The sequence below is a fragment of the Atta colombica genome, unplaced genomic scaffold, assembly GCF_001594045.1.
Source record: "Atta colombica isolate Treedump-2 unplaced genomic scaffold, Acol1.0 scaffold28, whole genome shotgun sequence".
Classification (NCBI taxonomy): Eukaryota; Metazoa; Arthropoda; class Insecta; order Hymenoptera; family Formicidae; genus Atta; species Atta colombica.
In genome coordinates, this window is record NW_017259381.1 from 1,126,112 (window position 1) to 1,140,179 (window position 14,068).

Sequence of the window (14,068 nt, forward strand, 5' to 3'; positions counted from 1 at the left end):
CACACACACACACACACACACACATTTCAATAATAGTACATTTTATAACAAATGAATAGTATTAATTTATTTTATAATTTCATTTATTATATGGTTTTCTTGAAATATAGATGACATAGCCTAAAACAATTACTCAATCATTTTATCCTTATTATTTGCAATATTAAACAAAGATGAAATAATTTATTGTTACATTGTATCATATGCGTCTTTTATTTAAAAACGCTCGTATTAATCAGTGTCGTAATTTAGCTAAAATATTTAAATGTGAACGAGAGTATAGTTCTCAAAATGGCTACAGATCACGTGACTTTGTCTCTCCTATATCAAAAACGCCGACGTTCAGTATTGCAACTGGGTATATCTAGACTGTACTTTGGCTTTAAGCTTAAAACTCTCTCTGTCTCTGTCTCTCTTTCGCTTTAAAACGAGACAGAGAGAGTTTTAAGATTTAAAACCAAAGTAACATTGGTACAACCGGATTTCCTGGATAACCTTCAAACCATAAATTCAGTTGATTCAGTCGGTTGTGATTTCTCTGTCGCTCTATTTCTCAGTCTTTCTTTCTCAGATCTCACTTTTCGACAAAAAATTTCTTGCCGAACGAATTTCCGTGAGATGACTCACTTTTTCGTCATAATGAAATTACGGAATTTCGCGCGGACTGTTCATTTTTCACATTTTTTCTACATTTTACTTAGAGCCAATCAGGATACTACTTTAGATTATGTCTAACAGAAATGGAAATAACAGTAAACTTATCCATAACTTTGCAATAAGGTAAATTTCAACCGGTTGAAACTCGCCTTATGGATAAGTTTATTGTTATTTCTATTTCTATTTTAGATTTAAAGCAATATCCTGATTGGCTCATCGACTTAAGTTCACGTCTTAAGATTACTGTTAAGACCGCGGCACAAACTTTTGCATAACACATAATGCATAATCAATCGAAATTCTTCTTTTCTGTGGAATGGGAGGAAAGGAAAGATTCTGATTAATTGATTCGCTTATGCACTATGCTTTATGCAAGAGTATGCTGCGACCATTACAGAAATTTTGTCTGTGGCGACTCTTTTTATCGATTACGGCATATCGCGTACGGTTACGTATAAACGCTCCCTAAGTTCACGATTCTCGATGCTCGACGCTCTCATGCAATGACACTCTCACAGTAACATTTTTGACACTATGGTTTGGAACAGAAAGGGACCTTATCCACATAAATATATTATTATTGAATATTTTTGATATTGTTTTTTTCCAATTTTATTTATTTGTAAGTAATTGACACAATCATGGCCACAGATGATTCTTGGAAAACGCCACATTTTCGTCAGAGTGTAGTTGCGAAAATGTAAGTCAATTATGTTGATAAAGTTTATAAAGTAAAAACATTTTATATCAATTAGTATTAAAAGTTTAATTATCATTTAAAAAGTAATTTTATCTATTAAATAATCTTTTTCATGGAATATTATTTACACATATATATTTTTTTTACATGAAACACTTAGTGTGTATGTGTGTGTGTGTGTATGTGTGTGTGTGTGTGTGTGTGTGTGTATGTGTGTGCCAATAGATTAATTTTAAACCAATTTGCTCTTTTCATTTTTCTTTTTTCTAATATTTATATTTTTTCATTTACTTTTTTTGTAAAATTTTGATAAAATTGTTTTTTTATCGTTTCTCCATTTGATAAAATATGCATAATATAGTTGAAGAAAATAACTCTAATTTTTCATTTGATATATAATTGTAAACATTTTGATAACAGTGATGAAGCAATACAAGTATCTGGCATGCCTACAACAAAGAATAGCATTGAAATGGAGAATCATGTCTTTCAAAAAGCTAAATCTAAGGTATGTCTAGAATTATACTAAGAACATATTAATTCTATTCTTTACAGATATACTTTTTGGATTTAAAGTGAAATATATAGTTGTTTTCCATTTTTATACAAGTGATATTGACAAGGAAAGATCTCCAACTTAGAAATTATAAAACTGACAATATGTAAAGGATGTCTTGACATGTAAAACAACTTTTTTTGCTGGTCAAAGGAGGAACTCTTAAAAAGAGTGCGATTTTTACCCATAAAGATATAAGTGAAAGGAATAGCGTTTTTTATAGATTTCGATCTCCTGAATACAATAATGTTAACAAAAAGTTTGGAATCAATAGGAAAACGTTGAAAATTAAGTATGAATATATTTAAAGAAATTTTAATATTTTTGTTTATTTTCAAGATAGTCCCTTATAACTTTTTAATGATTTTACATTTAGGAGGTTAAAGCAAATTTTACAATGCGCTTTTTGTTTCCTGTTTCTTGCTCTTTGCTATATTCTTTTTGCTATATTCTTATCTAGGTTTTTGTTTTATATTTTTGTTTTATATTGTTTTATATATATATATTGAGATAAAAGTTAACAAATTTCGAAAAAAATACATAGCAAGAAATACAATTGTTGATAAAATGATTACAAAGGAGAAAAAAAGCAAAAGATGAAAAACAAGAAACAGGAAACAAAGAGTACATTGTAGAATAAGTTAAAAATCTACAAAAATAGTTTCTTTTGCTTACATTCTTTTGAACAAAAATCGGACTTTTAAAATATTCTCCAAAAAAGAGTAGATTTTTGTCCAAAAAATAAGTAAAAGAAATAGCGTTTTTTGTATTTTGACTAGAATATGATAAAATTATTAAAAATGTGTTTATGGCATTTGGGGAACATCTCGAAATATAAATAAGAATATTGAAATTTCTTTAAATGTATGATGCTCGTGCTCAATTTTCAAGGATCCCGAACTTTTTATTAACATTATTCAGAAGGTCAAATCTATAAAAAATGCTATTCCTTTTATTTATATTTTATGGATAAAAATTTGGCTCTTTTTAATATCTTCCTTTACCGTAAAGGTATAAAAAGGTAAAATTAATCCCTTAATATTAGTCCATTTTTTATTTTTATCTCAACAAAACGCGCGGAACAAAATTTCAGAGAAAAAAATTTATTTTTCAAAATGAGATCAATTAGAAAACTTATTAATTGTTTAATTACATGAACAATTCAATTTATCGAAATACGCATGAAAAATAAATATAGCATAACGTGTAATAAAATGCGGCAATAGTTATTTTATTTTTTTGTGTATTTTATATATCGGAAGCACATATATATTATTAATTGTAAAAAAATTCAACTAATTGTGAATATGGTTAAGTGGAACACGTAATGTATTACACAGTATTATAAAAAAACCACAAAAATATTAATATTGTGAATATATTGTTCCTGTTTTTTGTTTATGTATATTTTTTATTATTTTTTAGACAATGAATAAGTTTTTAAGTAAATTTTTTTCAGTAAAGTTTTTCAGTAAATCTTATTACTTATTAAAAAAAAAATAAATTTTCTCTAAAGTTTTTTTCTACCTCCTGTTGGCGAATAGTAAAATAGAAACGATAAATGGCATAATCTTCAAAGATTAATTTTTTACTTCTTTAGAGCCATGGTCTGATTCATGTTCATAATGCTTAAAAAATCATCATATCCTGTTGTTTGTCAAATGTTAAACGAAGACAAATGATGCTCATGAACGTTGTCAGCATGAATTGGGCCTTGGATAAATTCGAGCAATAAAAAAATTATTATATATCAGAATAATATTTAAATCTTCTATGTTTTGCTAAAGTTTCATAATTTTTTGAATTTTCATGTTGAAGGCCTTTTCTTGTGAATCTAAAGTGAGTATTTTATACTCGAATGATGTGTCACTACTTACTTTAGTAACAAAGTTATCATGTAACAAGTTTATAATCTCATTTTTAATTGTGACAGAGTTCTAAAAATAAATGTACTCTGATAGCGTTTCAAACAAAATAAGGGAGAGAGATATTGAAGCGTTCAACATTTTGTTATAAAATATTACGTTTACACATTTGAACAAATTCTTATTCTTTATTCTAATTATAATATAAGCTGTATTTTATCAAATCTATACCTATACTTTAGAGACAATTATTGATATACGTACGACGCTAAACAAAATATTGTAAATATTTTATTTCTTTAATTTTTACAACTTATAATGTAATACCTTTTTATCTTTTTGGTGTCTTTTTGATAGCTTTAAAGGGGAACAAGCTTGGACGCTTTGATTAGCTGCATGCTACATGGCTATCATCATATTATCATATTGAAATTTGGGTTTCACTAACTTTAAATGTTTCCTTTCCTTCTTATTGACTTATTACATAAACATTAATTTTTAATATTAATTGTAGAAAGTATTCTGGCGCTGCCAAGTTTCCGAAAAAAGTACCTTGGCACTGCCAGAATTTGATTACATCATTGCTTAAATTAATAAGGTTTAGTAAAGCATAACACGCGCACGTTCTCGAATTTATGCAACTTGTAGGTAAAAACTCAATTAAATCTCACTTGTCAGAATGAAAAAGAATATGCATTCAATTGAATTATGACAAATGAGAATTGTCTGAGTTTTAATATAAATGGAAAGCAACTTATTAATTGAATAAGAAAAGTCCTATTTTCGGTCAAAACAGATCTTAGCGTTTAAATATTTCGGTGTGAATTTATACACATGTTTAATTCTGCAAACTTTGCGGCAAAATCATCATTGTATTCGAAAACTAAAAAAGATTTCTGTGATTGCAGAATTGTATATAAATTTATGGGTCAGTATTAAAAAACCTCCAACGTTATGAATAATCGAATTTATTACTATCTATACATATAAAACATATTGTTTGTGAAATTTTTATATTTTTATGTTCCTATATGCAATAAATATTTGTTTTATAAAATTGCGTTTTTTTTTTTTAAGCAGTGAAAATTAAAAATCGAAGTTTTCAAAGATACTTATCATAGTTGTCTATAAAGATATTCTACAGTGATCTGAAGAAATAATATTTTATCTTCTCTTATGAGGTAATCTTACTGTTAGATGAACAAAATAAATTCGGAAAAATCTCGGATAATCTCACGAAAATATAACGTAATTTTAAATACTGTATGGTAACCTTTGATAATATGAGGCAGTATTTGATGATCTGGAAAATAATTTGAGATAGTATTAGGTAATCTTAAGTAATTCGAGATAATTTAGTAATTCAAGAGTAGTTTTTTGTACGCTATGACCACTAATGACCAACCTCCCGTCTGAGTTATCACAAAGATTATTATATTCTATACATTACCTTAATGCAAGCTGTTTAATATTACTAATATGTTTCTATTTTTTTACAGGAAGAATACTTGGGTTTTGTTGCCAGATTGATTCTTCATGTTAGAGAAATGAGTAATATTCTAAAAATATTTTATATTAAATATAATAATAATAAATTATATTAAAAATATATGAGATTTATCATAAAAGTTATGATTATTTTTATTATGTTAACATTATAAATTAAACGTAGCAAATTAAATTATAAATTTTCTCAACGAAACAAATATAATTTAACTATGTTAAAGACTACATAATTTGTTAAAATTACACAAACTGAATTGTGAGATTAAAATGAAGTTAAAGTGTATTTGTTTCAGGAAGATAAAATCTATAACACATAATGCTTTTTTCTTACTCATTCTGATCATTAACTAATCATTAGTTGAATTTGGATACTTGCTGTTATATTGTTAGCTTGATATCACACGAATTTCTATGCTGGTTGATCAGTTGGAATTTGTTTGACAAAAGGTACTTGACGGAAGTATCTGAATGAATAAATATGAACTACTGTATGGTTGGAAAACTGCAATTGCATTGTTTTTAATTATTATGAAGAGAATACTTTGATCATGTGATATGTTCTGGTCGACTATTATATTGAGCCAACACAAAATTACGCAAAAAATAGCATAAAAATCCAGATCAGCCTGTAATGTGGTAATTAAGCTACGCAGTTTCTGGCATAGCAGATTACATAATTTTCAGCAAGATCATCAGCACAATAACATTCAAACAATCCAGTAAAAAAAAGCATCATGTAAAAAAAAGCAACACAAATAAGTTTTAAGCTAATGAATCATTAAATTATTAGTGTTATTTCTAATCGTATTCTTTATTTAATATTTTTTCTTATTTATAAAATTTCTTATTTAAAAGTGTAATTTCCTTTTTCAGTATTTCTTTTTTAAAAGTCTGATTATATTGCGAGATCTTATATGTATTATTTCAATGACATTTTATTCTTTTATAGATTCTAAAAAGAGTGCAACTGGCAATGCACCAGGTATTAGTACTGCTGGTACTAATAATCAAGGCATGCCTGATCCAATTGGTGCTCTTCAGACATTAGCACGTCAGGGTACAGGAAATAATCAAATGATGAGCATGGGAGGTCCTAATCATCAGGGTATAATTTCGCAACCACCTACAAATACTGCAACTAATCGTAAGTATTATAATTTGCAAAGGAATAATCAGTAGTTGTATTATTATTATATATTGTAATAAATATAGATTCTATTTTTAGCAAATGTATCTGCTTTGTTTAATCATTTGTTTTATTTTTCTTTCTGCTTAAGACTCCTAAATATTTTCAATCAAGAACTCTGCATTGACGGTGATGACATAGAATCAGACTGGCGAAGGCGGTAGCCATACACACAAGCATGAGTCCATGTACATGTGCTCTCGACGCACCGAAGGCGAATACATGTACATGACGAGCCTCGTGCGTGTGCGTGCGTGCGTGCGTACGTGCGTACGTGCGTGCGTGCGTGCGTGCGTGCGTGCGTGCGTGCGTGCGTGTGTGTGTGTGTTACAGCCTCGCCACGATAAATGACTGAACTTATAGGTGTGGAAAAGTGACGTTTGGCGATGAAATTTGTGTTGCATGCCATTTCGTTATTATTTGCTTAATTGTGAAAATGTGACTTGTCTCGTACTTATCAAAGTAATTATTGACGAAAACTAAAGTTAGTCTTGGAATTTTATATGTAGAAGCGTATTTTTCACTCGTTTCAACAGCTGTCAGACCGTGTGTTTCTACCCGAGTATGGGCTCCCTTTACGTGCCTTTTATTTACTAATTATCAAGGGAAGAAAGGACAGTTTTCATCGATTTTTATAAATGTTTTAAAAACGATCTCGTCATTTAGAATTATCCAAATTATCTTTATTTACAAATGGCACATAACATAAATTAACATATCCTTCTTTGCTTCTGACGTCACGATTCCAACATGACCGCGATTATTTAAGAGTCTTAAACGAATGTCTAATTTTCTTTTGTGTTTTTTTTATTAAGTTGGTCTATAAATAATTATAACTCATATTTAAAATGATAACTTATAATTGCTAAAATGATTACAATTTCATCAATTGGTTTAGAAGTGGAAGTCAGTATAATTCATCATTGTATGTTTTTCTCGTTTAATCAGTGCAAAATCACTGACGCAACGAAAATTATTTATGCCACTTATGGCAAGGAAATTTTATCTGAAATTTTATGTCACGAGAATTTCAAAGATTTATACAATATAATATAAATAATAATATTAAACTGAAATTTATAATTAATTTTAAACATTCATTTTTTCATTCTAAATTGAAAATTTGCCCTGGATAGTTCTATTTTTATGTCAGATTCGTATTCAGCAACTCAAAATACGTAAGAATCGCTAGATTTCTACCCCCAGCACAAGGTACTTTTTTTTATGTATTATTACTAACTTTAACTTCAAAACGATATCAAAATATTGCGTATCATCTTGCTTTATACAGTTCTAATAAAAACTACGTATTAAAATTTTTTTTACAAATATAGAATCAAACTAAATAAAAGCGCGAAATTGATGTAAATATTTACGATGTAAACAAATTTAAAAAATAGACATAACACTTTTCTTGTAAGAAACGCGATAGTGTTTTTTAACATTGAACTAGTTAATAACTTAGAATAAAGTCAATTACGGATAATTATGCAGAATAGGATCTTTTCCGAATTTCGACATTTTTTGACTGCAATGTTAATAATAATCTTTGTTATGACTCAAATAGTGACAAATCGGGGGAGGTTGAAAAAAATTTTTCATGGTAGGTGAAAAGGACCTACTCAAAATACATAAGAATAGTTGGGTCTCCATTCCAGCACTTTTTTTGTGGGCCTGTGTAATTAATATAGATAACTGATAAGAGAAGTGTGCAAAGTGATAAATTGAAATGAATTATATATTATTGGAAAGGTCTATCTATTATTGGAAAGGCCGAGTAAAGTTCAGCTGTACAATATTTCACTTGAATGCCCCTCTAAAGATGCTATGTGCAATAGAAGTTATCAATTTAGTAACTCTTGTATCCCTACACTCTGAGTCAACTCCGATGACATTGACGTATCAAGGTCATGACTTTCAACATGTTTTAGCTTGTTACTCGTTAAAAAATTATGGTCAAAATAAGTTTTATAAATAGAATTTTTCAATTTTATATTTATTTTTATTTTGTTTTATTTTATGTTAAAACTAAAAACTTGTCTTAAATTTGTTGATCCACTGCAATGATTTGAAATCTATCAATCCAATCAGTTTAACATGGTACAAAGCCCATCGCCAAATAATTTGGTCACGAACAGGAATTCTCTCCAAACGAGTCTATGTGAACTGCTCGAAACAATATTGGTTACGGATTGCCATTTTTCCCGATACTCTGTTGCTCAACATATTTCTTGCGTTTCTTTCATTTTATTTCAGAATCCAAAATAAGAGGACGAAAAAAGAAAAAAAAAAGCAAAAAGGTCAATGGTAATGATAACGTTCGAAAAAATGTTACATAGAAGTTTATCTATAAGAATTTTTTTATCGCTAGTAATATCAGGGTCAAGTTTTAAAATTCAAAATAGCGGATCTAACATGGAATCCAAAAAAATATATTAAAAGTAAAAAATTAAAAATCAATAAAAAATAGAAAAATGAAGTGCAAAATCCTACCATAACTTTCCTGTGATGCACTGTGGGGTAATAATTTCATCAGCAAATAACAGAGATAGAGTATCATTCATAATGAAATATCGGCAGTACTTGTTACATATTTTTGCTGCAGTTGATCGTCTTCCATACATTCCATTTATAAAACTTATTTTGTCAATAACTTTTTAACGGATAACAAGCGATGGCTAAAACATGGACATCATTCAAGATCATGATCTTGACAACATACATCAATGTCAAGATTATCGGAGTTGACTTAGAGAAGAACACAACTTGTTAAATTGCTGAGTCAATTTTAACTCGTGATATTACTGCAACAGTTTAGTAGAATTAGCGTTTCAAGACCGAAAAATCCTTCCAGCGCGCGTTTCAAAAGAACCATATACCTAGTATATAAATTCACACAGAATCATAGAAGCATTTAAGATTCAACTAGATCGTTTAAGGCTTTGATTGTTAGTTTGTATTATCACACATATCCTATAATATATTTTATTAAAAAATAAGCTTTGGATAAATTTTTGTCAAGGAAAAAATCGTCACAGAACACGGCCAAGAATATATCTCTTTAAGGACAAAAGGTTATCACCTGTATATAGAATAAATAAACATATCTCTTGTATGTTTAGTAAATATACAATTAGATTAAAAGACAGTAAAAAATGTATAAGCCGACTTTTCTACAATATTTTAATCAATGATTTTGATGACGTAAATCTGTTTAAATGTATAACGTTACTCTAAGCCGAGAACAGTAAATATTATAATATTCTTGAGCTACAAATTGAAATATACTTTGAATATACTTTGAATCAGCAAATATATCGTTGAATAGATATTAAGCAGATCATTGGAATAGAAAGCATTATTTATTGTGTTATTTATTGTGTTTGAAAAAAAAAATCACTTTACAACATATAATTCTATGAAAATTATAAAATTATAATCCAATCATTTGTATTATATATCATACATGGATATATACCATATACGGGTATTGTTGGATGACCCTTACTATTTTTTTGCCTAACATAGAAATGCGTAATCTGTTAATTGTACCACAAGAAGATGAATATTAAAGCGAACTTCAGTATATTCAGCAGAGAAATAAAGAGGAGTTATTACATAAAGATCGGATAAAACAATGAGAAGATTTAGAAAAGAAATTTCAAAAGAAAATGGAAGGAAACATGAAAATGCGATAATCATGTGAAGTTTATATAAGTTTATATAAGTGTATACAAATATTAATAAAGAACTCGAGGTTATCTTGGCTTGACAATTTTTCGATTCAAGATAACATTCATACATTGTAGTCTGTTATGTAAATGTACTTCAGTCCAGGTTATTCTTTCTTATCAGAAGTGATTGATCTCAAAAGCAAACATAAATTTGGCATGTACCTTTTTCTAAGAAATATTTGATATAATTAATGATGTCAGACATTTGATAGCTTTCATGACTCTTCTCATCATATACTAATTCGTGCGCAAAAAAATACAAAGATGTGCAATTTTCCATGAATGTAGTTGTTACAAAAATAAAACTGACATTTACGGAAAACGCGTGATCAAATGATTTGCAAAAATCAAGCATTAAAGATAAGATTGATATACAATAGAACTGAAGTTGAATAAAGACATTCAAATTGCAACATCGTATAAGTATTAGGTGTACAACTTTGCTTGCGCCGTTTTTTTTCCGAAATTCGAGGCTTTATTGTAAAAAACTGGTCATCTTTTGAGGCTATCCACGAATCGATCCAATTTTTTACTTCTTCATAAGACCAGAAGTGCTGGTCAGCCCAGCCGTGTGCCATTGATCGAAACAAGTGATAGTCAGAGGGAGCAACGTCTGGAGAATATGGCGGGTGGGGTAGGACTTCCCATTTCAACGTTTCCAAGTATGGCTTGACCACTTTCGCAAGATGGGGTCGAGCATTGTCCTGCTGCAAAATCACTTTATCGTATCTCTCGTTGTATTGCGGCCGTTTATCTTTCAATGCTCGGCTCAAACGCATCAATTGCGTTCGCTACCGATCGCCTGTGATTGTTTCAGTCAGTTTTAACAGTTCATAATACACTCCGCCGAGCTGGTTCCATCAAATACAGAACATGATCTAGGACGTCAAAATCACCGTTCTTGAAGCGTTGAAATCACTCATGACACGTTCTTTCACTAATAGCGGCTCACCATAAGTATTTGAAAGCATTCGATGAGCCTCAGCCGCAGATTTCTTCATATTGAAGCAAAAAATTAAAACCTCCCGCAAATGACGAGAATTTGGCTCGTAAACTGACATTTTCAATTGAGAATAACTTTATGATGCAGACACAAATCGACTAATATTTCTATGGGGTTATGTTGACAGATGCCCAAGTTCATTGTATGACGTCTATGATCTATTTATTTCGACCACCACTTACCGCTAAAGCTATCTATAGGAAAACGGCGGAAGCAAAGTTGTACACCTAATATAAGAATCAGAAAGTTTAAAAACAATCAAAAAGCTATAAAAAATCTAAATAAGTTGAAGTGGCGTCATGTGGCGTATCAAAGTTACAAAATTTTTTTATTTTTTTTTTTGAAAGAAGCGTTTGAAAGATTTATTACAGGGGAAGAAAACTCCACAAATTTATAAAAACAAAAAATTTCAGAAAGATTGTCATTGTCATAAATCCTGAGAAACTGCTGGGTATCTTTACGTGGAGCGATGAGTTTTCCAACATCTCGAATATTATATTTAATAATGGCTGTGCCGATTAAATTCTATGCATGATCAATCTTCTATGCATGATCGATAGCTTATACTCGAATTGTGTAATGAAAGTGCATTAATGTTTTTTTCTATTTGCCCTACGAGTGAATATTGTTACAAGTTTCAAATTTTGTTCAAATTTTAAGAAATGTCAATATCGTCTGCCTGTGGATTACATCTCGAACTTCAGTCGATTGATGGCAATCTAAACTTTTTTATTTTATTTTTTAATAACTTTTTCATGATCAAAGATCGACTGATGAAACTATCCGATCATTCAGAGTCATGACCTTAATGATATGAATGACAATATGAGTCAAGGTCATTTTTTTTTTGATAGCCTTGTAACGCGTGATGGATTACTGTTACAACTTTCCGAAGGTTATTCGATGTGATGACCTTCATAATGTGTGGGAGGGTCAAGGTCATCTGAAATGAATTGTATCCATTTTAATTTTAATATCTTTTTAATAGACAATGATCGACTGCTGAAAGTGCCCGATGGTCACTCAGGATCATGACCTTGACATTATATTCAAGGTCAACGTCATCGGAGTTCTCTATTCCATTTTTAATAACTTTTTAACATGTAATGAATGACTGCTAAACCTTTCGGTTACAGGAAAACAAATATCGTATGTCGCAGGTCTATGTTAAGTATAAATTACAGTTTGAAAAAAGGAATAAAATTAAGTGAAAATTTTTTATCGAAAAGAATAATTCTAACTGATTTATGTCTGTACTCATAGCTAGGCCTTATGATTGCTTTAAATTTAATTTCATATGCTTTACGAATTATTTTATTGATCAATATTTAGTCATTATATTTCAAACTCTGATAAATAGACCCAAAGTTCAAATTTGTATAGTTAAGAATCTTTCCATGATTCTTGTTTGAAGAGATGAAATTGAAAAGGAACATTTTATACAAATATATTTGTATAAAAAATGCAGAGATGTGAGAATAAAATATTAGTGTGATCAGTACGATTTATTTATATCGTGAGTTCAAATATGGTAACTCTTGTATTCAGTCTTGATGATTTAATTAAACGTATATTGTAATAAACAAAATGGACTTAATATAAGACCACTTATCAATACTGCTGCATTCTCTTATATAAGATATTGATATATTTGTACAATCACTGCCCCGGAATTTTTATTAAATATTTTGTTTTCTCGAGTTATACTTGAAATGTTTTGTGTTTGTAAAATAAAACAGCTTGCCATCGCATTTAGTTAAATCAGTTTAACATTAATGAGCGAGCCCATATGACCCAGGATAAAATGATTGATTTCTGATTGAATATAGCCATCACGTCCGTATTTTATAATAACGAGTACTATTTTAAGTAACGAGTGAGCGTTACAACTCGTAAATAACGATTGAGTGACTTTCCAACTCTGGTGTTACAGTTGAAAATTTTCGTAAAAAATGTATTAAAGTAATTAATTTATATACTATAAAGACATTATAAACTACAAAAGCCATGATAATAGTATATAAATTTATCTTTTTGAATTTATCTTTTTAAGAATGCGGTACAAATATATGTTCCGCGAGAAAGATTTTACTAGATTATAAAATGAAAATTTATAAGGAAACATTAAACACTACAAAATATGTGATTTCAGTACAAAACTTATCTTTTTAAAAAAGGGTAGAAAAAAGTGGTAATGTTCTTCAGTTTTTCGAAAAAAAATGCTAAATTAATTAATTCATATACTGTTTATAAGAAAACATTAAACTCTATGAAATGCATGAGATATCAATATATATTTACCTTTTTTAAAAAAGGTAAAAAAAGCGCTGTGAGTATGTACTCTGCATAAAAATTTTATGAACTTAAAATATATGATGAAACATAAGTAGTACATATTTTTGTATCTATTAAAGTCTAATAAATGAAAATTTTAATTTAACATATTATTTTAATTTAAACATAAAAGATGTGATATCAATAATATAATAATGGGCGTTAAATTTATCATTAAGTTAAAATCGTATAAATAAAAATTACTTAATTTGAATGGTACGTATCAGATATATAAAAAATCTGATATCAATAATTAGCGCTACATTATAATCTTAAAAAATTGTTACCTCGCTGAATCCAAATCATATATGAACCTTGAACAAAACTCTGTTGTAAAATAATATATGTAATAAAATTAAAAAATGAAATCCAAATTGCGTTATCTTTTCAACCCAAGAGTTATCACAGAAAATTAAAAAACAGAACAAAATTTAAAAAAAAAAGATTGGAAACAAGACCATTTATGTTAAATACATTAGTTTAAATATGAAGAATCACTACGTTCTGAATGTTAAGATGTTGAACTA

The 14,068-nt window shown here is 28.9% G+C and overlaps 1 protein-coding gene across 1 annotated transcript in view; it reads left to right on the forward strand.

Annotated features, from left to right (window-relative positions):
* The first annotated feature begins 1,298 nt into the window (after window positions 1-1,298).
* LOC108689874 (mediator of RNA polymerase II transcription subunit 15) overlaps window positions 1,299-14,068 on the forward strand; it is a 20,699-nt gene continuing 7,929 nt past the window's right edge. Inside the window, exons 1-4 of the mRNA XM_018196827.1 lie at window positions 1,299-1,357; window positions 1,778-1,865; window positions 5,278-5,329; window positions 6,234-6,428. Coding sequence (XP_018052316.1) covers window positions 1,299-1,357; window positions 1,778-1,865; window positions 5,278-5,329; window positions 6,234-6,428 — 394 coding nt within the window. The remainder of the gene's footprint in view (window positions 1,358-1,777; window positions 1,866-5,277; window positions 5,330-6,233; window positions 6,429-14,068) is intronic.